Here is a 22108-nt window from a genome sequence, read left to right as displayed (position 1 = left end):
TCTTTAGCCAAATTGATACATTTTGAAGACACAGCTTCCTCCTCTGCTGTAAGATCATCAAGCTGCATGCATAAAATAATATAGCTTGAAAATGAAGTAGTCTGAGAATGATCTAATACAAAACCAATAGCAAATTTTGAAATACAATTCCTTGCAATAAAATGTTATCTATAATGTAGTAGATTCTTCAAATGTGAACCCTTAAATTACTCAGAATTTCAAGAACAAAGTTAAAGCTATCATGAGTCACAAAAAATATTCTTTACTATCATCATCTTTGCCACAGAACTTTTGCACTTGATCTTACTTTTATTTTTCGGATAATTTATTTTTGTTTCTCCTTAAATGGCACTAAGTTATTTCGGTAAAATGCATTGCTTGGGCACAGTGACTCACCCTGTAATTCCAGCATTTTGGGAGGCTGAGGTGGGCAGATTGCATGAGCTCAGGAGTTCCAGACCAGTCTGGCCAACATGGTGAAACCCTATCTCTACTAACAAATACAAAAAATTAGCCAGGCATGGTGGTGTGTGCCTGTATACCCAGCTACTCAGGAGGCTGAGGCAGGAGAATTACTTGAACCCAGGAGGTGAAGGTTGCAGTGAGCCGAGATTGCACCACTGCACTCCAACCTGGGCAACAGAGAGTCTGTCTCCAAAAAATAAAATAAAATAATAAGCTGGACACGGTGGCTCACACCTGTAATTTCAGCACTTTGAAAGGCCAAGGTGGGAGGATCATCTGAGGTAAGGAGTTCCAGACCAACCTGACCCATATGGTAAAACCTCGTCTCTACTAAAAAAAAGTGTCTAACCCCCCTCCCTCATCATCATTCCCCATAATTTGTCAGAAAAAAAAAAAGTTTCAGAGATAGCATATTGAGTTGTTTAGACCAAAGTCAATAAACGGCTCTCAGAATAAGACTTTGAAATTAATATACTCTATGCTAGGCATGGTGGCTCATGCCTGTAATCCCAGCACTTTAGGAGGCTGTGGCAGAAAGATCACTTGAGGTCAAAAATTTGAGATCGGCCAGAGCAACACAGTGAGATCCCCATCTTTACAAAATTAAATAAAAAATTAGCCAGGCATAATGGCTCATGCCTGTAGGCCCAGCTTTTTAAGAGACTAAGGCAAAAGAATGGCTTGCACCCAAAATTCAGGTTTGCGGTGAATTATGACAACATCACTACACTTCTCCCCGGATGACAGATAAAGACCATATCTAAAAAAAAAAAAAAAACCCCACACAAAATAATTAATCCTGTAAATAGAGATTGTGATGCCATAAGCCTTTCCCTAAACTGCAAATGTCTCCTGCTAATTTGAATTGCATTTTAAAAAGTAATAATTCTCGGGGTAAAGGCCATAGAATACAATACCCCAAAATAAATCCATATATTTACAGCCAACTGATTGTGGACTAAGGTGTCAAGAACATACATTAAGGAAAAGACGCCCTCTTCAAATGAATGGCACTGGGAAAACTAAATATTCATATCTAACACCATATAACAAAACCTATCTAACACCATCTAACAAAATAAACTCAGAATTGGTTAAAGACTTAAATGCAAGGCCAGAAATTATCAAGCTACTACAAGTAAACATAGGGAAAATACTTCAGGACATTAGTCTGCACAAAGATTTTTATGGGTAAGACATCAGAAGCATAGACAAAAAACAAATGATAGGCAAGCGGTACTACGTTAAGCTAAAGAGCTTCTGCCCAGCAAACAACTGAGTGAAGAGAAAAACGGTAGAATAGAAGAAAATATTGTCAAGTTATTCATCTAATAAGGGACAAATATCCAAAATATGCAAGGAACTCAAACACCCTGACGGTAAAAAAATAATCTGAGTTCAGGGCAAAAGATCTGGTTATACGTTTCTTTTTTTTTTAAAGAAGAAATACAAATGGCCAATAAATACATTTAAAAATGCTCAGTATCGCTAACCACCAGGGAACTACAAATCAAACCTACAATGTGATATAATCTTGCTCCAGTTCGAATAAATAGCTATCATTGAAAAGACAAAAAATAACAAATGCTGTTGGTGGGAAGGTAAATTAGTGCAGCCATTATGGAAAACAACATGAGGTTTTCTTAACAATCTAATAATGGAACTGCTGAGGGATCCAGCAACCCCACTACTGGGTATTCAGGCAATAGAAAACAAGAAGTCAAAAGGATACCTGTACTTGTATGTTTATCATAGCACTAGTCACAACCGCTAAAGTATGGAATCAACCTACATGTCCAACAACAAATGGTCAAAAAACTGTGGTACACATACACAATGGAATATTATTCAGCATGTAAAGAAATGAAATGTGGCCACGTGGATCACTCTAGAGGATGTTAAGTGTGAACACAGAAAGATAAATACAGCACATTCTTACTCATGTGTGGGAGCTACAGAAAAACTGAGGGCTGAGAAACACAGCTGATGCCTGTAGTTTCCTAGGACTTTGAAAGACAAAGGCAGGAGAATCAAGTGAGCGCAAAAGTTCCAGACCAGCTTGAGCAACATAGGGAGACATCTCTACAAAGTAAAAAATCAGACAGATGCGATGGTGCACGCCCATAATCTTAGCTGTTCAGGAGGCTGAGGTGGGAAGATCACATGAGCCCAAGAGTTTGAGGCTGCGGTGAGCTATATCAAACCACTCTCTCTAGTCTGAGTGAATACAGTTGCCCAGAGCCCAGACTACACTAGCAAGACCCTGTCTCTTAACAACAACAAAAAAACTCACAGAAGTAGGGGAGGGGAGGTTGGTTAATGGATACAGAATCACAGTTAGATAAGAAGAATGAGTTCTGATGTTCTGTGGCATTGCAGGGTAAATATGGTTAACTATGATTTATTATATATTTTTTTAAAAAGCTAGAAGATTTTGAATCTTCACAGCTCAATGAAATGAAAAATGGTTGAAGGAGTAAATATGCTAGTTAGCTTGATCATTACACGTTATATATGTGTATCAAAATATCACTCTATAGCCCATAACTGTGTATACAACGTTTCTCTATAGCACACAACTTGACTCTGAAATTTTCAAATTCAAAATACGAATCTACTATTTGTCTCTGATACTAAAGGTTTAAGTGGAGAAAAACTAACCCTTTAAACGGAGAAAAAAACAAAATAAACTGTGTCTTGTGAGCCTGATTTCCCATCATGTCTTAGAGTAAGTAAGGTATAATCTGGCCACAGACTCCTTTGAGACACAAAAGGTGAAGTTAAAGACGTTCCACTACATTTTTATTACGACATAATACATGATGGAAAAAAATTTCTCATTAAATTTGATTTGTCTCTGGCAGAAGAATAGACATAAACAAAGAATTGATAATCTAAAATTAAACCTGCACATTTACAGTCAATTGATTTTATACAAGGTTAACAAAAGAACAAAAGAATTGTCTTTCCAACAATGGTGCTTGGACAACTGGGCATCCATATGCAAAAAGTAAGTTGAACTCTCACCAAATACTATATTTAAAAATTAACTCAAAATACGTCGGTTAACTGTAACTGCTAAAACTATAAAACTCTCAGAAGAAAACACTGGCATAAATCTTTGTGACTGCATTTGGCAGTGATTTCTTAGCTATGACTCCAAAGGAAAAATGGATTCAATGGACTTCAAAATTGAAAGCTGCCATGCCTGAGAAGACAGTATCAAGACGGTGAAAAGGCAAGCCACTGAGTAGAAGAAAATATTTGAAAAGCCTATATCTGCTAAGGGGACTTATATCTAGGATATATAAAGAACACTTGCAATTCATAAATAACATGATAACCCAATTTTTAAAATGGGCAAAGATTCTGAATAGATATTTCTGTAAAGAAGATATAAAGATGGATAATAAGCACATTAATAGAAGCTTCACGTAATCAGTCATTAGAAAAATGTGAATCAAAACCACCATGTGGTATCACTTCATATCACAGTATGAAATCTTTGTTCAATGAAAAAGAGAAAATAAGTATTAGCAAAAATGTAAATAAATTAAAATCCTTACACAATGCTGGTGGCAATGTAAAGTGGTGCAGCCTCTTTGGAAAACAAACTGGCAGCTCCTCAAAAGGTTAAGCATGAAGTTACCATATGACCCAGAAATTCCAGTCCTAAGTATATACTCCAGAAACATACTAAGTATATACACAAGCACAAAAACTAATACATAGATGTTTACAGCAGCATTGTTAATAAGAGTCAAAAAGTCGAAAGAACCCAAAGGTCCATGGCCTGATGAATGAATAAATAAAATGTTTGATGCATCCATACAATGAAAAAATTAAGTACTGATACGGATAGAAGCAGGAGACAGAAAAATGCCTAGGCGGATACAGAAGGGTCCCCGGAGAATCTCCAACCTGCCCCACAAGTGTTTACACTAGATGTTTTGTACAGATAAGGGAAACTGCTCAGGGTCTTGCCTGGACATGCCTGCAGTGGACTGGAGGCCCACATACGCTGGAGGAATGGGGTGGAGTCACCAGGAATTCACGCCTTATGCAGAGCAGGAGCCTGACCTCTTCGGCTCATGTGTGGTAGCCCTGGTATTCAATTGTGAGGTAAAAATCTGTTTGCAGGACTCCTCTCTTTGCTGACAGCTTTCCTTTTACTTAATAAATTCTGTCCTCCCCACCCTTCAATGTGTCTGTGTGCCTAATTCTTCCTGATCATGAGAGAAGAAACCAGATTTAGCTAAAGAGCAAAAACTCTGCATCAATACTTGCTACAACACAGATGCAGCATAAAAAAATTAAGCTAAGTGAAATATGCCAGTCACAGTAGACCACTTGCTTTTTATTTCAGAGGCTTATACGCAAATCTATACAAAGAAGGTAGATAGTTACCTAGGGCTGGAGCGCAAAGGGGAAACTAGTAAAGATGGCTAAATGATGTAGGGTTTCTTTTCAGGGTGATGAAAGTGTTCTAAAATTAATTGTAATGATGATTGCCTAACTCTGAAAATACTAAAAGTCAATGAATTATAGATTTCAAATGCGTGAATTACATGGTGTGTTAATTATTTCTCAATAAACCTGTTACTCCCCCAAATTTATTTGGTACTAGTGATCCGGAGACATGTACTGCTTGGTTTCAGATCACGGGCCAGGGTTCAAGACATAAGAGAATCAACAGCATGTCCTTTTTACAGAAAAATATATAACATACATTTTAAAAACTATCCTTTTCATTAATATCAAGTCTGTAAAGGAAAAAAATCTTTCTTTCACTGCTTAAAGCACTGAGAGATTTATATTGAGGACTAAGAACTTGTTTTCTTTTGCCCCAATTTCTATCTAACGGGACTGGGGAATTATACCCTTCAAACTATAAAATCTCATCAGATGGGTTTTATTAACTCTTACAATGTGCCTTACTTTCTAACCAGATTCTTGTACAGCCTCACAGATTGCAGAAGCTGAAGGAAATACAAATATTTTACTCCCAAATATATTTCTTTGACATATTTTGAAATGGCTGCCACAGGGCCAAGAGATTAAAATGGCCCTGCGAAGCTGTCTTCCGTGGGGGAAATTGCATCTATAAGAAGTCTTCATTAATGGAGACCAATCTCTACCCTTCTAGGTCTTTCCAGGTCTAGAGAAGATTACCTAAGAGCCTGGTGTATTTAAAATCTGAAAAGATATTTTTACCCTCTATTTTCTCTGAGAGCTGCCAACTATGAGGCTTTATCTACATAATAAGAACCTTCGCCTCCATAACCACCTTATCTTAATTGAGGCATTCCTTTCTACTGGTTTCAAGTTTTAGACAACAGCTTAACTTTCTTTACCAATTGTCTTTACCAACTGTCACCTAAAGGGTCCCTAAAACCCACCTATGACTTGTTGGCCCCTCCTTTTTGATGGCCCACCTTCAGGCTGAACCAATGTATGCCTTCCTCATATTGATTTATCATTTTCCCTACAATTTCTGTCCATGGAAATGCATAAAACCAAACTGTGATGTGACTGTCTCATAAAACACTCTCAAGATCTCCTGACATTGTGTAACCCAGGGCCATAGTCAACATATTGGCTCAGAATAAACCTTCAACATATTTTGGCAGAATGTGGGTTTTTCCATCATTAATATCTCACCAAATTACATGATTTTTAATGCTAAAACTGATTTAAAATGACATGTTGAAATATAAATCGTTCTATATAAAGATACATGCATTTGTATGTTCATTGCAGCACTATTCACAATAGTAAAGATAAGGAATCAATGATAGATGGGATAAAGAAAATGTGGTATATATACACCATGGAATACTATGGAGCCATAAAAATGAATGAAACAATGCTCTTTGCAGGGGCATGGATGAACTCGAAGCTGTTGTTCTCAGCAAGCTAACACAGAAACAAAAACCAAACACAATGTTCTCACTTACTAGTGGGAGCTGAACGATGAGAACGCATGGACTCGGGGAGGGGAACAACAAACACTGGGGCCTGTTGGGGTCAGGAGGGAGAGCATCAAGATCGATAGCTAATGCATGTGGGGCTTATTATCTAGGTGATGGATTGGTGGGTACAACAAACCATCATGGTACACATTTACCTATGTAACAAACCTGCATATCTCACACATGTAATCTTAAGATAAAATTTGTTTAAAAATTACCTTATGTTTTATCTTCTTAATCAGAATATCCATTTTCAGTTGATCTGTTTTTAAGTCTCCATGGAAACTGAAGTCTTCGTTTCCAAGTACATTTAACATATTTATTGTCATTTCTAGGAGTTCCTTATATCTGCAGAAATGCACGGAATTAGTAAGTCAAGCATTTTTAAGTGTAAATATTTAATAATTGTTTAAACAGATATTATGACGTATCAAAGAAACAAATCTATAAACTATGATCCTCTCAGTTTCAACTGGACATAGTTTGAAAGCATTCTATATGAAATTATAATCTTAGATAAATAATATGAAGAACAATTTCTTTTTTGAGATGGAATTTTGCTTTTGTTGCCCAGGCTTACATGCAATGGCATGATCTTGGCTACCTGCAACCTCTGACTCCCAGGTTCAAGTGATTCTCCTGCCTCAGTCTCCCAAATCACTGGGATTACAGGCACTTACCACCACACCTGGCTAATTTTGTATTTTTAGTAGAGACAGGGCTTCACCACGTTGGTCGGGCTGGTTTCAAACTCCTGACCTCAAATGATCCATCCACTTTGGCCTCCCAAAGTACTGGGATTACAGGTGTGAGCCACCATGCCTGGCCTAACCATACAGTTTTTATAAGTAAACTATTCAGATTCATGTTGGTATGCTAAGATAAAATAACCCACTACTAAATATAAGCCATAACCCAGAGATAAGTAACCAAGAGAAAAAAGTGAAACACATACGTTTGAAAAAGACAGAAAAATATATTTTAATACCCATTGACCACAGTCTATAAGAAAAAAAAGTACACACAAAAAGCATCGATGAGATCATTCAATATAGAAAAAGAGAAGTAAGCAAACATCTTTAATATCTGGGTTGAGGAGAAAAAGAAAACAGGCAGTTTTAGAAAAAAGGAAAGGTGCAGAGAGATGTGTGATGGTTTAAAGACTTTGAAAAAGAGATCTAGAGATCTTTGCTGACATCATGTCAACAAAATTAAAGAGATACAAAACCATGTAGAGACAGGCAATGATGGAAAAATGTTGATTAGAATCAGAACACCAACTTAAGTGCCCAGTAAATAAATAGAAAAGTAACTGTGTTCAGGGCTTCAAAGACATTCCATTTTTTAAATAAAAATCTGTGATGAAAATACGAATGCTCATTTTACTCTTTTTCTTTAAGTTATATATATAAATATATAATTTATTTCTGTAAAACAGAATTTTAATAACATGTGTACTTCACGTAGACAAAGGAGGTACCTATGTAAAATGAGTAAATTGCCATGGTATGTTTTATATCTAAACGGAAAAGAAGCAGAAACAAAATATAAGCTACATATCAAGATAAATTGTGATGTTAAAGAATGACACAAATAGGTCTTCTTTAAAGAATTTAAACGCAGCAGAGAAGGATACTACAAAAGGAAGAAACAATGACCAAAGACAGCAAAAATATCTTCAGAAATAAAAATTCATACTAGATGATGAAGAGCGCACTTGACATTTCATGTCCAAGGCTTTGTCATTATTGTTTTCAAACTCAGTAAAGAATAAGTGTAATATTCTGGCATTCAAAAACATTTAAGATTGTGTTCTTTTTTCCCATATTTTTAATATAAATTTTTTCATCCCAACCTTGCCCCAGAAGCTCAGCTGACTCCCATCCCCATGACCCACATGCCTATAATGTCGTGTTGTGAGTTTCTGAAATACATTTTCAAATATAATTCATTTAATTATGAAAATGCAGACATAAAATGAATTTGTATCTAGGTTTAGTCAAGTAAAATTAGAGTTACATCAATTAATAAATGATTAAAATGTTCTACAGTAGGGAAACCTTACCCAGTTCTCTCTTCTTCTAATTCATTATTTTTCTTTCTCATTTGATCCCCATTATACTCCAATGATGATATTAACTCAAAAAGTTTTCTTAATTCTTCCTTTTGTTCTTCAGGCTTGAAAAAAAAAAGTGTTTAAAATTATTTTTTAAAATCTAGAGACACTACAGATAAAAAATATTATTTCTTGTAAGTTGATGAGTAATGTGCATTTAGGCACATGTCTAAAGTGCATTTTGTAAACCTGATGCCAGTAAGGATAGATTTCAAAAATAGCCAATTTTCTTAAAACAGCTAAAAATGATTCATACTTTCATTATTTTCTCAAACTTAAACTGCCAAAAATGTTTGTTAAAAATGAGGGTTTTTACACATATAATACCAAGCGTTAGTAAGAAAAAAAAATAAGAGTAGTCTTATTTACCCTTTAGTTTTTAAAGATGCTCTAGAAACACTGTCATTAACAGTTTAAGATATTCGAAGTTTTGTTAATTACATCTTACTTAGACGGTTTACTTACTTAGTAAACTCTTATCCAGTTCCCATGGTATTTTTTATCCTCATCAGTTTTCAGGCTGAGCTAGACACTCTCATTCTCTCTAAGTGTTCACCCATGGGCTTCAGTTTTTCCCTTTCTCTTAATCATTTCTCTTTAAATAAAGTTTACTTTTTCCTTTTAATAAACAAAAATGTATCTTTTGTCTACTTTTTGTGGCTTTATTACCCTATTTCTCCCCTTCCATTGCACTCTATGGCACATGGTCTCATCCAGAGATCTATTTTTCAACACTTATTTTTTTAATACTGAAATCTGATTTTTAGTAATTCCAACGAAAAAGTCCAAGGGTCATGAAGTACTTTATCCTGCTTTACTCACCACAACTGGGAGCAGTGACCAAATGCTCTGTCTGCTCCTCTGACTCCACTTTCATTTCTAAATGCAGCAACCTCTGAAGTTCAGTCCTACCCCTTTCTATTCCTCTTTTTAAACTCTCTCAGGGCTCCTAAAATCTCAAAACTTTGATCCAGATTCCCTAATTTACATTTCCACCTCCAACCTTTTTCTTGAGGCCTCTTCTTTCTATTACACATATTATAGACAATATTCTCAACCACATGCTCATACATTGCTACTTGGTGCAGATTACTTTTATAGATAATGAATCTTGTCTATTTTATGTTAATTCTTATTGATGTTGCTTTGAGTACAGTGCTATTTTCTGATCTTGAAGGGGGACAGTCTCAACCTTAGGATACTGACCAGTATACCATGTCCTTTTTGGCTTGCTTGCTTGTTTTTTAGACCAGTATACTTTGTCCTTTTTTTCCTTTTTTTTTTTTTTTTTTTTAAAGAGGTCACACTCTGTCATCTAGGCTGGAGTGTAGTGGTGCCATCTTGGCTCACTGCAACTTGCACCTCTTGGGTTCAAGTGATTCTGCTGCCTCAGCCTCCCAAATAGCTGGGACTACAGGTACACCCCACCACGCCCAGCTAATTTTTGTATTTTTATTAGAGACAGGGTTTCACCATGTTGGCTAGGCTGTTCTTGAACTCCTGACCTCAGGTGATCCACCTGCCTCAGCCCCTCAAAGTGTTGGGATTACAGACGTGAGACACTGCACCCAGCTCTTGTTTTCTTTAGTAATGAAAACTTTCCCGTGAAAATAAGATTGTCAATTGTTTGCCTTCATTTTCTTTTGAAGAATTTCCTTTTCCATAGAGACATGGCATGATCAAAGTCTTGTTCTAAAGTTGCTTTCAGAGGGACATTCGACTATATCATTGGGAAGCTCCAGTCAGTAGAGGTCTCCCTTCTTCCCAATCGAGATTCTTCATCCCAAAATGGTGTCCACCAAATGTCTTAATCCAGGTAGTCTCTTGCTTAGGAATTCATAGAATAAGAACCTTCTGGAATAGTTAGAGGCTATTGATTCAGATGGTTTAAAGCTGTCCTTATTAAATGTTTCACTCTCAAGCAAGCATCAAAGTGGTTAAAAGTCTATGCCTGATGTCTAACTCATTTATACGAGAATCTATACAAAACATTTTATTTATGAGACAGAGTCTCACTCTGTTACCCAGGCTGGAATGCAGTGGCTTGATCACTGCTCACTGCAGCCTCGATAGCCCAAGATCAAGCGACCCTCCTACCACAGCCTCCCAATGTAGCTGGGACTACAGGTATGCACCACCATGCCTCAGCTAACTATTAATTTTTTTTTTTTTTTTTTTGGTAGACACAGGGTCTCACTTATATTGCTCTGGCTGGTCTCAAATTCCTGGGCTCAAGCACTGCTCCTGCCTCAGCCTCCCAAAGTGCTAGGATTACTGGCATGAACCACCTTACCCAACCAGGTGCTTCATGGAATGGTTTGAGAGGCAGTATCTCCATACAAGCCGGAAGGCTTGGGTCTGAATCCCAGCTCTACCAGGTACTAGCTATGTGACCTTGAGCAAATTTACTTTCTGTGTCTCTGGTTCTTTAGCTATGAAATGGAAAGAATAATACCATCTAGTTCACTGGGATGATGGGAAGATTAAACCAGGGACTAACCTGAAGCACTTAGATGGGTACATAGTGCATAGTAAGCTACAGATAATATTTGCTATTAGCATGATCATTTTTACCGTTTTTTATATCTTAACAGTTGTGTGTGTTAGGCAGGTGGCATTCCAATGGAAGTTGCAACCTATAGCTGCGCTCAATCACTCTTCATACCACTGAAAGTGGCAGCAAATGGGGAGTGTATAATTTATAGCTTTCTTTTCTCTCAGTATGAGTCAGTGGGCAACACTCACATATGTACTATAATGTAAGTAGCACCTCCTGGACTCAGCAGTACATAACCAACATGACCAGCAGAGACATGCTGAGCCACTGAGCCAAAAACCCTGGACTCTATTGCTAAATCAAGGCTCCGGAATCAACTCCCTCCCAGCAACTGCTGTTGTGTGCTGCTTTCACTAGCACTCTTCTAAGCTCTCAAATTAAGGGGCTGTGCTACTGTTCATCAGGCAAGCTGCAGCCAGACTGTGCAGCTGACAAACTGGCAGCCATCCAGAAATACAGTTCTGCCTGCATAGTGAAGGAAGGCAAATTTAGATCCTTTTTTTCGTACTGACAAAAACAAGAGCATTTGATTGAACAATTCTCCTCCATTAGACTAACTGGTTAATTGCTAAAAATACACTTAGAATAAAAGATTTACTGTGTCAGTGTCTCAAAGGAGAAATAATTGGTATGTTATAAAATATTTAACTCTATGCTAAAAACTGCTAAGCTAAAATATTTTTAATTTATACAAGGATAGGTGAGATGCATGTCATATATTACTTTCCCTTTAAGCAAATTTATAATGAGACAAATTTATCTTCTATAGAAACATTAAAGCCCTGTAAAATTGAGGGCTAAGTTGCCCTGCACAAACTGGACAACAAGAGCTGAGACATAAGGTCAATGAGAGTCAGAACAGTCAGAGAGAGCTTCATGAGGAAGAGGAAATTGTCTGCCAGGTCTGAACGAAATGAGGCTAGATGAACAGAAACTGAGAAGGCAGGAGGGACAGGATAGACAGTGTGAGTAAGACTGTTGCTGAAATTTGCTCAGTTAACTCTGAGGATAAAGTCCAATGGCAGGGAAATAAAAACATATGTCCATACAATAAGCTGTAAATGAGTGTTCACAGCAGATGTTTTCATAATAGCCCAAAAGCAGAAAAAAACCTTAAGGTCCGTGAACTGATGAATGAATGGAAGACCAGTGTGGCCATGAAACAGACTATTATTTGACAATAAGAAGAAATAAACCACTTATATGTGCTACAGCATGGATAAAATTCTGAAAACATTACACTGAGTGAAAGAGCCAGTCATAAAGGACTTCACATAGTATGACTCTATGTATGTAACATATGAAGAACATGCAAATCTATGGAGACAAAAGTAGATGGTGGTTACCTACAACTGGGGTAGGTAGAGGGCATGGAGAGGGGTTGCTTCTCAGAGGTGTGGATATGTTCTAACATTGATTGTGGTGATGATTACACAACGCTGTGAAGACACAGACAGACACTGAGTTGTAATGCCTAACTTTTCAAGTAGTTTGTAAATTAACCAAAAACATGTACATTTCAAAGAACAGTACGATGGCCTTTCTGTACAAGTTAACCTAGAATCCATGAAATAAATAGACAAAACTTCTGCGTCCATTCACAAAAGTGAAGAAATAAGACAACTTTCTGGAACATTCCATTAAACAGTCTCCTCTGACTTAATCTGGCTTGCCTCAGCAAGGCAATAAAGAAATTATCTAAAAATACTGTTTAACAGGAAAAAAAGTCAATTTTCTGTGAGGAATGATATTTCCCATGAGTAAATATTGTGAGAGAAGAGGTATGTAATTATTTTTCAAAATGGCACAATAAAAGGCAGAGTTTAAGAAATAAGTATATTATAAAGACAAAATGGTAATCATTAATTATAATTAAAATACAAAGTCAAGCTGTCCACTGAAGTTAACATCCTAAAACACTTTATATTATTCAACCAGCTACACATTAACTGCCAACACGTTAAATTCCATACATACCTGACTTCCTACTTGAAATAATTTTTTCTTTGAAGCCTGTGTCCCATCCAAATTAATGTGACAATGTGATGTACCCTCCAGTGGAGATTCTGGCATAGATATTTTTTTAATGCTATCAGCCAGTTCTTCTTGAAGTTTTCTCACAATCACCTGATAAAATATTTGTTACTAATTTTATAAATTGCCTTATTATTAAATTATGTTCATAATATTTAACTCTTACATACTTTGAAAATGATCACACACACAGATTCACTTTCTTTTCCTCATATGTACACATTTATTATTTATTACTGAATTCAGTGAGGAACACAGAACGTGTTATGTTCCCACCAAATTGGTATTCTCTTACTTACATGACAGATTGATTCAGCCCACCATTCCTTTATCTTAGACCTTCAACTCAACCTGAGTTTCTCACATATTCAGTCACAGGTTCAAGTCCTTCCAACAGATTCCTATCTCAGAATAAAAGTAAAATTCCAATGGCCTTCAAGGCCCTAGGTAACATGGCCTCTACCTCCCTCCCTGACCTCAGCTCCTACAACTCTGTCACGTACTCACTTCATTGCCCCTTTACATGCACTCTACCACCCCTCATTAGTCTGAATGTCACACTCATAAATCACAGACAGCTGCAAGTATCTTCGTACTGGGCAAAATTATACCCAAATCATAGTCATTGAGACTTAAAATGTAAATTATAAGCTAATTATTAATAAAAACATTCAAACTAAATTATAAGTACCTATCAGTCGGAACACTAAATCAATATGTTTTGCTAAAATTTACTACATTTGTTCTAAATTATGATTTTATGACAAGTAGATGTCTTTAAAATATTAAGGGGTCAGAAAAAATATATATTGTGAGATTTACATATTTTGAGACTTAAGTCACATTGATAGAAATCAAAACAAAGTTATACCAACTAAAACATATAAAAGAGCTACTGAAGGAAAAGTATCGTAAGACACAGCAACACACTTCAGTTCTTCTGGGAAATCTAGAATTAAGTGTCAAAGCAGCTCACTTAATTGAATCTTAATTTCAAAATATTCATTTCAGGTACAAGCATTACCACATGTCTACTTCATTATGGTCTTAAAATATGGCAACATAAAGACATTCAATTGATTATTTCAGCAGTATAAGACTACATACCTCATCAACATTACTCTCTATCTACTAAAATTTCATAGGTGACATAATGTCTTTACTCAAAGTAAAGCCTCTGTCAGCTCTACCTTTTATTTCCTGGAAACGAGGTATGTTTTCAAGCTAATACAGTAAACACAGTTTTTTTTGGGGGGGGAGGGGTTGATTAAAAAAACTTTGTTGAAATATGATTTACATACTATAAAATTTATGTTTTCACATACAGTTCAAAGATGTTTATTAAATTTACTGAGTCGTGCAACCATCTCTACAATCCAACTTTAGAACATTTCATCAGTCCAGGACAATCCCTCATGCCCATTAGCAGTCACTACCCATTTCCAGCCCCAGCCCTACACAAACATTCATCTACTTTCTGTTCCTATACACGTCTTTTCTGGATGTTTCATGTAACTGGAATTGTACAGTATGATTAACATACTTCCATCTATTTACTTTTTAATATTGAACTAGGTTCAACATACAGCCAAAATGAAAAGTTTACATTTTCTTTCTAGAAGGTTAAAAATATTTCTTTCTTCATACTTACTTTTATTTCTGCTGCTTCTTTTTCACAGTGAAACAGTTTTTCTTTTAAATAATTATTTTCATTCATTAATTCTTTATTTTTCTCCTCTAGAAGAAGACTTTCCTTTCCACTCTCAAGACAGCCTCCTTGGGTATTCATTACTATCTTTTCATTGTTGCCTTCCTTACAAGCAGCCTCTAGTAATTGTTCAAGCAAGGGATTTCCATATTCTAGTTGACATATTCTCTCTTCTACACAGTTCTGCTTTGCAATGAATTGACTCTCTTTAGCTTCCTCATTTAGATGCATTGGCTCCATTTCCTTTATTCGATGCCGCTTTTGTCTTAGGTCCCTCTCCGCACTTTCTAAAGCCGATGTCTTTTCCCTGAGAGCATCTCTTGTGTCACGGAGCTTCTCTTTTAAGGTATTGCACTTCATCTGAGCTTTAGAAAGCTGTTCCGTAAGCAACTCATTATTATCTTTTAGTTGAGAAATATTAGAAGTCATTATTTCTTGTACAGAAACATCTTCTGCTCTCTGTAAAGCAACTTGTAGGTATTTTATTTCCACCCTTTCATTGTGCTCATTTACAGCAGCAGTCAGGATGGAATGGAGGGATGCAATTTCAGCTTCCAATCTGTCCTTGTTGCGTTTTTCCTTCTCCAATTCTGAATTCAGCCTCGTATTCTTAGCTTTGAGTTCATTAAGCTGTTGACAGTACTGTGATATTGTTTTTGTTATCATTTTCTCATTGAGTCTTATGCTCTTTTGAAAGTTAGCATTTATTTCTGGAATGCTTTTAATTTCCTGAATATGTTCCTTTTCCTTTCTGAGACTGGCATTTTTCATTGTGTGTAATTTCCATCTGATTACGGCAGTATCTCTCTTCAACATGCAATTTTCATACATGACATCCTTCTTTGTTCCATAACTTTGAAAATCCTAAATAAAACAAAAGAAAATAAAAGCCAGCACTCAAGAAAATACCATGGTTACCTCTGAAGTGAAAGAACAACCTGTACTTGCAAGCAGTTTAAAAGGTTACTGGAAGTGGATATCCAACTGGAGAAAAAGGTGAAGCAAAACCTTCCCTTAGAGAGCATAAACTTCAAAAGTTCAAAAATTTATCGAAGTCAATGAACCCATAAAAGTAGAAAAACACACACATGCTAGAGAATTTTTAAGAACGTCAGAATTGTAAAAGCCTTACTCTGAATTACAACAAACTCAAAGCATGAAGTAAAATATTAACTAATTTGACTAAATTAAAATATTGCAAAAAGAAAATTGCATTTATACTCTCATATCTAACCCATACAGAATCCTATAGTAAGCAAGTTACTCCCATGTATATTTGGACAGATAAAATTTCTTAAAGTTTTTAAAGCTCTGCTTCCCTGATAATACTCTATTGTGATTTGGCACTTCTAACGTTTTTAGTCAGTTATAAGAATTACATTTACTAAATCATAAATTTAGACATTGTACTAAGCACTTCTACATATATACATTGATAAACTGATTTGTTTTTCAAAATTCTTTTTAAAGAAGAGAGGTTAAAAATATAAGCAAGCTCCAGGATTTTCCCCAGGGCTTCTAACTCTACTTTTGTTCTCCACCAGATCATCATTACTTCTGTGGTATGAATATATCAACACAAAAACAGAGAAACAAAAAGACGCAGCAGACAGAAAATGTGTCTTCTGTCTTTGTCACCTCGATTTTACATGAAATAGCCAGACTGAGAGAATGTGACCTTGTGAGACTTCAGGAACAGAAAAGAAGCTTTTCCTTTTCTGCACTAAGTTATTCTTTTCCCCACTGCCTTTTACTTTTGTTTTTTTTCATTTGGATCTTGGGATATCAAAAAAAGTGAAGGTGCTCACTGCAATAGAGGAATCAAAGTTTGCCACACCACAAAGAGCAGAGTGGAACTGCTGACCAAACTTCACATTAAATTACCACAGAAGTTTACAGCTGAGAGATATACAGTATAGTTGTCTACTCTAGCCCCATTATCTACTTCATAATGGAAGTAAAACCAAGAAATACTAAATAATTCACCCAAAGCTCTTAAGGTAGTATGACCTAGCATTTCATGGCACCAAAAGAAAAGATACAATTTAAATTATGTAAATTACCAGATAAATATATCCAATTGTCAGATAAATTAAAAGCATGACTTTGGCAAAGCAATTTGATGCCTCAGAGTGCAGTGGCAGGGTTAAACTGCTTTTACTTTGAAAGATGTAAAATCTCTACCTTTAGAACATAATATACAGAACTCAGCTTTCTACTATAAAATCAAATGCTAAATTTTTGGCTGAGGAGGTACGCTACTTATATGATCAAATCACATATGTGTCAAAATTTACCATATTTTATGAAACAATGAGTGAGACTCCGTCTCAAAAAAAAAAAAAAAAGATTTTTACCTCAGCATACCATAGATAGTGAACCCTTACAGTGAATTTATATTTCTAAAGATTACCTGAAGAGTAGGCAAATACTAAATTATTAGAAGCCAAAATGAACACCAATTAGAAAGAGAAGATAATGTCTATGTTCTTCTAAGTGATTTGATATGTAATACGATAGTGTTATATATAGAGATAGGTAATCTGCTTATATGCAGTTCTAATGTATTCTAAGTTCCACAAGTGACAGTGGATTAAACAACTGTAGTAATATTTACTGCTTATATTAAAATAAGAAAGTTATTGTTTGTATCCTGACACCAAAGGTCTGATTCTGGAAGGCACGATTCTCTTAACAGGCAGTTGGGTTGATTTGATGACCCCATGCTCTCCCTGGATGTAGACACTCAAGGCAACCAAAGATCAAAGAAACAGAAGAAATCTTTAACCTCGGCACTGGTGACCGGCAACATAGAAGACCTGCCAAGTCTGAACGGCTGGCAATGCTGACTCCTTTAACACGAGTTGGACTCAGTGACCAACACTGTTAAATTGTTCCTGATTTCTCTTGCATAGTAATACAACTTAATTTTCTATGTTACCTTCTTTATCATGAAGAAGGTTCTAAAAACAAAAGAGCAAAGAGACTTCTGGAAATTTCTGGCCTCAATTCCAAGGGTAAAGACAGCTATGAGTTACTACAGACTGAAAGAATATTTCAGATTTTATAACTGATTAAAATATTTTCAAATTAAATATGAAATTATGAGCTGTTGGATTCTAAAAGGATAGTCAAAAGGTCACTTCATTTGAACTATGTTATGTTATTGAAGAAAAATAAACCAATATTAATTCAGAAATTTAAATTTAAATTGTTATATACCTGTGGCGGTATATTTTCACTTCTCTCAAGCCTTTCTTGTGTTTCCTCTGAAGCCACTTTTAAGTCATGTTCTACTGAAAAATCCATATGTTTAGTTAAAATGAATGACTTAGAACAGTTAAAGACTATAATTTTTATACAAATGGAAACATAACAACATAGTTTTATTTTATAAATTAGGAGTTTACATTAAGCTTAATGTTTACTGGAATGTTCGTATCATTAAGTAATACTTCTAATTATCTAAACTTCAACAAACCACTTGGAAAGACACTAGATATCAGCAGGTTCAAACCATGCAAAAATTTTAGGGTCACCCACAAACTGTTCCACCCAACATAAATAAACAAAACTGCTGGAAACAAAAGTTTAAAATACAGTAAAAACATATAAAGTTAACATTTTACTATTCCGTACTTCATAATAGTATCTTTTGAACAACATGTTAAGGGAGTTGGTATTTACTAATATTTTCAAAATTATTGTTACCATTTGTATCTTTTTTAGGGTACACCCTATTTTTAACTTCTGAAATGTTTTCCTCTACTATTCTGACATATTTATCTTCATTATTGAAGACTCCGAATATAGGTTGGGAATAGTAGCTCACACCTGTAATCCCAGCACTTTGGAAGGTCCAGGAGAGATCCCAGCACTTTGGAAGGCCCAGGAGGGAGAATTACTTGAGGCTGGGAGTTTAAGACAAGCCTGGAGATTACAGTGAGTCAGTTTCCCTGACTCTATAGAAAATTTGCCAGGCATGGTGGTATGTACCTGTAGTCCCAGCTACTCAAGAGGTTGAGGTGAGAGGATTGCTTAAACCCAGGAGTTTGAGTTTACAGTGAGTCTTGATGACGCCATTGCACTTCACCCTTGGTAAGAGTAAGAACCTGTCTCTAAAAACAGAAAAAAAAAAAAAAAAAAGGCTCAGAATGCTATGTCAAGTCTTCCTGGCATCTGGCTTTCTCCACATACACAGGTGTCTCCTTCCTTAAGGCTCCCTTAGTACATGGTAAAATTTCCTAGTTCACTCCACCACCTGTGAACTGCACGTCATGTTTTTACATGTCTATCCTCTTTGCTGCTAGACTGTAGCAATCATCTTTCTATAAACAGTCTTTATTTTACTAAAGATGTACTGAGTTCCTGCTAAGTGGTAAACACTGGGGTTTAAAGAATGGAAATAAAAGCCACCGGAGATAGCTTTTCTAGGGATCATGCCTGAGCCTGAGCTGAGACTTAGAGAGTGAAGTTCATTAAAAGAGGCAGAGGGCAGGAAAGGTAGCAAATGCCAGGCAGTGGCAAGAGAGGGAGAGAAGCCTCTCAGAGTATATATATTTGTCTACATCAGTGGGACGGTGACGGAGGCATTACCGGCAGCTCAGTAATGCCAAATAAAAGGGCAGTCAGAGAAAAGGCTGCAGGTGGAGATTTGGGCAGAAGCCAGTTTCTGAAAGCCTTGTATAAGCCAACAATTATTGTCATTTCTTAAATTAAAAAAAAATTTAAAAGCATAATTCCAAAACAAAAGACCAACATTGCATTGTATTTTATCTTATCTTACTTGATTTGATTTTTATTAGAGATGGGGTCTCGCTCTGCCACCCAGGCTACAGTGTAATGTTGCTATCACAGCTAACTGCAGCCTCAAACTTCTAGGCTCCAGGAACTCTCCTGCTTCAGTCTCTCAAGTAGCTGGGATTAAGGTGCAGAACACCACACCCAGCTACACATTCTAAAAAAAAAACAGACACGGGGTCTTGCTATGTTGCCCAGGCTGGTGGACCTTCTGGCCTCAAGGGATCCTTCTATCTCAGCCTCCAACACTGCTGGTATTACAGGCAGGAGCCACCATGCCCAGCAACACCAATATTTTCAAATAAATCCACTGGAGCTCCATCATTTTATTGTATCATGGATGCGTGGAAATCTTGTAATAGACTCATGTACTCCATGGATTTGTGACAAGAAAACTATAGCATTAACTACAGCTGAAGCTTCTCTTGTCTCCCAGTCTCTTTATGTAACTAAGAGTAGAGAAACTCAAGTATCTTATGGTTTGTACCTTCTTCGTTTCTTCAAATGTGCAGGCGTTGTAGCTGCTGTTTCTGTCAAACATGCAAGCTTGTTAGATATTCCTTCTGGAAAACATCATCCTTCTGCCTCCTTACCTGGCAAAGTTTTACTCATTCTGCATGTTTACCCTAAATCCTACACACTTTTTAGAAGTTTGCACTCATCAGCACAAATTTAAAAGTGCATGGCATCTAATAAACATAATAAATGCCTAGTAAATAATTGCTATATGCTCAGGTCACATCTATCTTCTGCCTATCCTCTATATAAGGGGTCAGCACACTAGAAACCACAGGCCACAGTGCCTGGCATGTACTGAATATAATACATACGTATTAAATAACTGTAAGCTCCCAGCTGACATTGGACACACAGTAAGCGTTACGTAAGGTAGCAAATAAAATAAATGACAACGGTAATAACAATCATAAAGTTTTATGAGAGTACAGTCATGCCTATTCACTGATATACTACCTATAACCACTTTCACACTACAATGGCAGGGTTCAGTAGCTACAAGAGATCACATGGCGTTCAGCGGCTTAAATCATGAGAGAAAGGGGGAGGGGGAGAGAGAGAGAGAGAGAGGGAGGCACTACATTACCTAAAATATTTCCTACTTAGCACTTTACAGAAGAAGCTTGCCAATTTCTGCTTTACACCATGAACAGAATGCCCTAATTCTCAAATCTAATCTAATGCCTCCCCTGCTCACAATTTTCCAATGAGTTTCTAGAGCGAACACTGCTGGCTCCCTACCCAAGAGTAGCTCTTTATTGTTTCTTGCTGGAGAAACAAAAATATAGTTGGATATTTATTATCGCAATACCCCTCCCCAGCTTCAAAAAGAGAAATAATTATTCTAAGCTCATCACATAATTACATTTGCTTTTCCAGTGCCTGGTTCAGGGATGAGCATGTGGTGTGACCCAGCCCATAAGCTATTAAAGGAAGCCCTCGGCATGCTTCTGAGTTTTCTCCTGATTTAAAAGGCACATGTGAAGAAAAGCAGCCTTTCCGGCCTTTAGATACTGCCTTGTGAGAATATGATGTTTGGAGCTGTTAGTAAGTAGCCAACCATGAAAGGAGACAGGAAGAAGACAGTGCCAACGCTATAGTTGAAAGAGGAACAAGTAGGATCTAGTAGTATCACTGGACAACCAAATCAAGCGTAGTTCTTATGGTTTTGGACACTGTTAGTTAGGTCTTCCAGTATTTGCAGGCAAAAGCATTCTACCTGAGAAGATTCCCCTGGCCTACAGGATACGATCTACTCATTTCTACATGCTAAAAAGCCTTTTATTGAACTTGTTTCTAGACACAGGTAAAAAAACAACTAAGTCTTTCCTAAGCTTGCCTTCACTGGCACATACTGAACATAATAAATACATAATAAATAATAACTATAAGCTATTTTCACCCCATTCCCAACCACACCCATATTAGACATTTTTGCACTAGTAAATTTGAACTGCTCATAAACTCTACCAAGTTCACTCAGTGTCCCACCTTTTGAACTTGCTCCTCCTTTTTTAAAACTTTCATTCTTCGTGGCTGCTGCTTCCATCAGACATGCAAGCTTGTTAGATATTCCTTCTGCCAAGCATCATCCCTCTGCCTCCTTACTTGGCAAAGTTCCACTCATTCTGCAGGGCTACCCTAAATCCTACCCACATTTCATAAGCCTGCATTCATCACCACAAATGTAAAAGTGACTTGCATGTACTGAACGTAATACATACATATTAAATAATAACTGTAAGCTCCCAGCTGGTATTGGATGCAGAGTAAGTGCTACATAAGGTAGCAAATAAAATAAATGACAATGGTAATAACAACCTCCTAACTGTATTTTCAAAATGTATTTTGTAACATTGGAAAAAATGTTTAGTCTATAAAAGACATGACTAATAGTTACATTTTAAGTTAGACAAGTCTATGAATGAAATAAAAGTTTT

General features: G+C 36.4%; 1 protein-coding gene across 1 annotated transcript in view; it reads right to left on the bottom strand.

Annotated features, from left to right (window-relative positions):
• Nucleotides 1-5: 5 nt before the first annotated feature.
• LOC116545542 (ankyrin repeat domain-containing protein 18A-like) overlaps nucleotides 6-22108 on the bottom strand; it is a gene marked incomplete at its 3' end in the record, with an annotated part of 44122 nt that continues 22019 nt past the window's right edge. The window contains exons 7-12 of the mRNA XM_032272090.1: nucleotides 18075-18148; nucleotides 14796-15716; nucleotides 13088-13237; nucleotides 8503-8615; nucleotides 6656-6785; nucleotides 6-62 (exon numbers count right to left, since the gene is read on the bottom strand). Coding sequence (XP_032127981.1) covers nucleotides 6-62; nucleotides 6656-6785; nucleotides 8503-8615; nucleotides 13088-13237; nucleotides 14796-15716; nucleotides 18075-18148 — 1445 coding nt within the window. The remainder of the gene's footprint in view (nucleotides 63-6655; nucleotides 6786-8502; nucleotides 8616-13087; nucleotides 13238-14795; nucleotides 15717-18074; nucleotides 18149-22108) is intronic.

The sequence above is a fragment of the Sapajus apella genome, unplaced genomic scaffold, assembly GCF_009761245.1.
Source record: "Sapajus apella isolate SASKATOON/1434 unplaced genomic scaffold, GSC_monkey_1.0 scaffold285, whole genome shotgun sequence".
NCBI lineage: Eukaryota > Metazoa > Chordata > Mammalia > Primates > Cebidae > Sapajus > Sapajus apella.
Note: the sequence above shows the minus strand (reverse complement) of the source record. Positions and strands in the feature narration are given on the sequence as shown.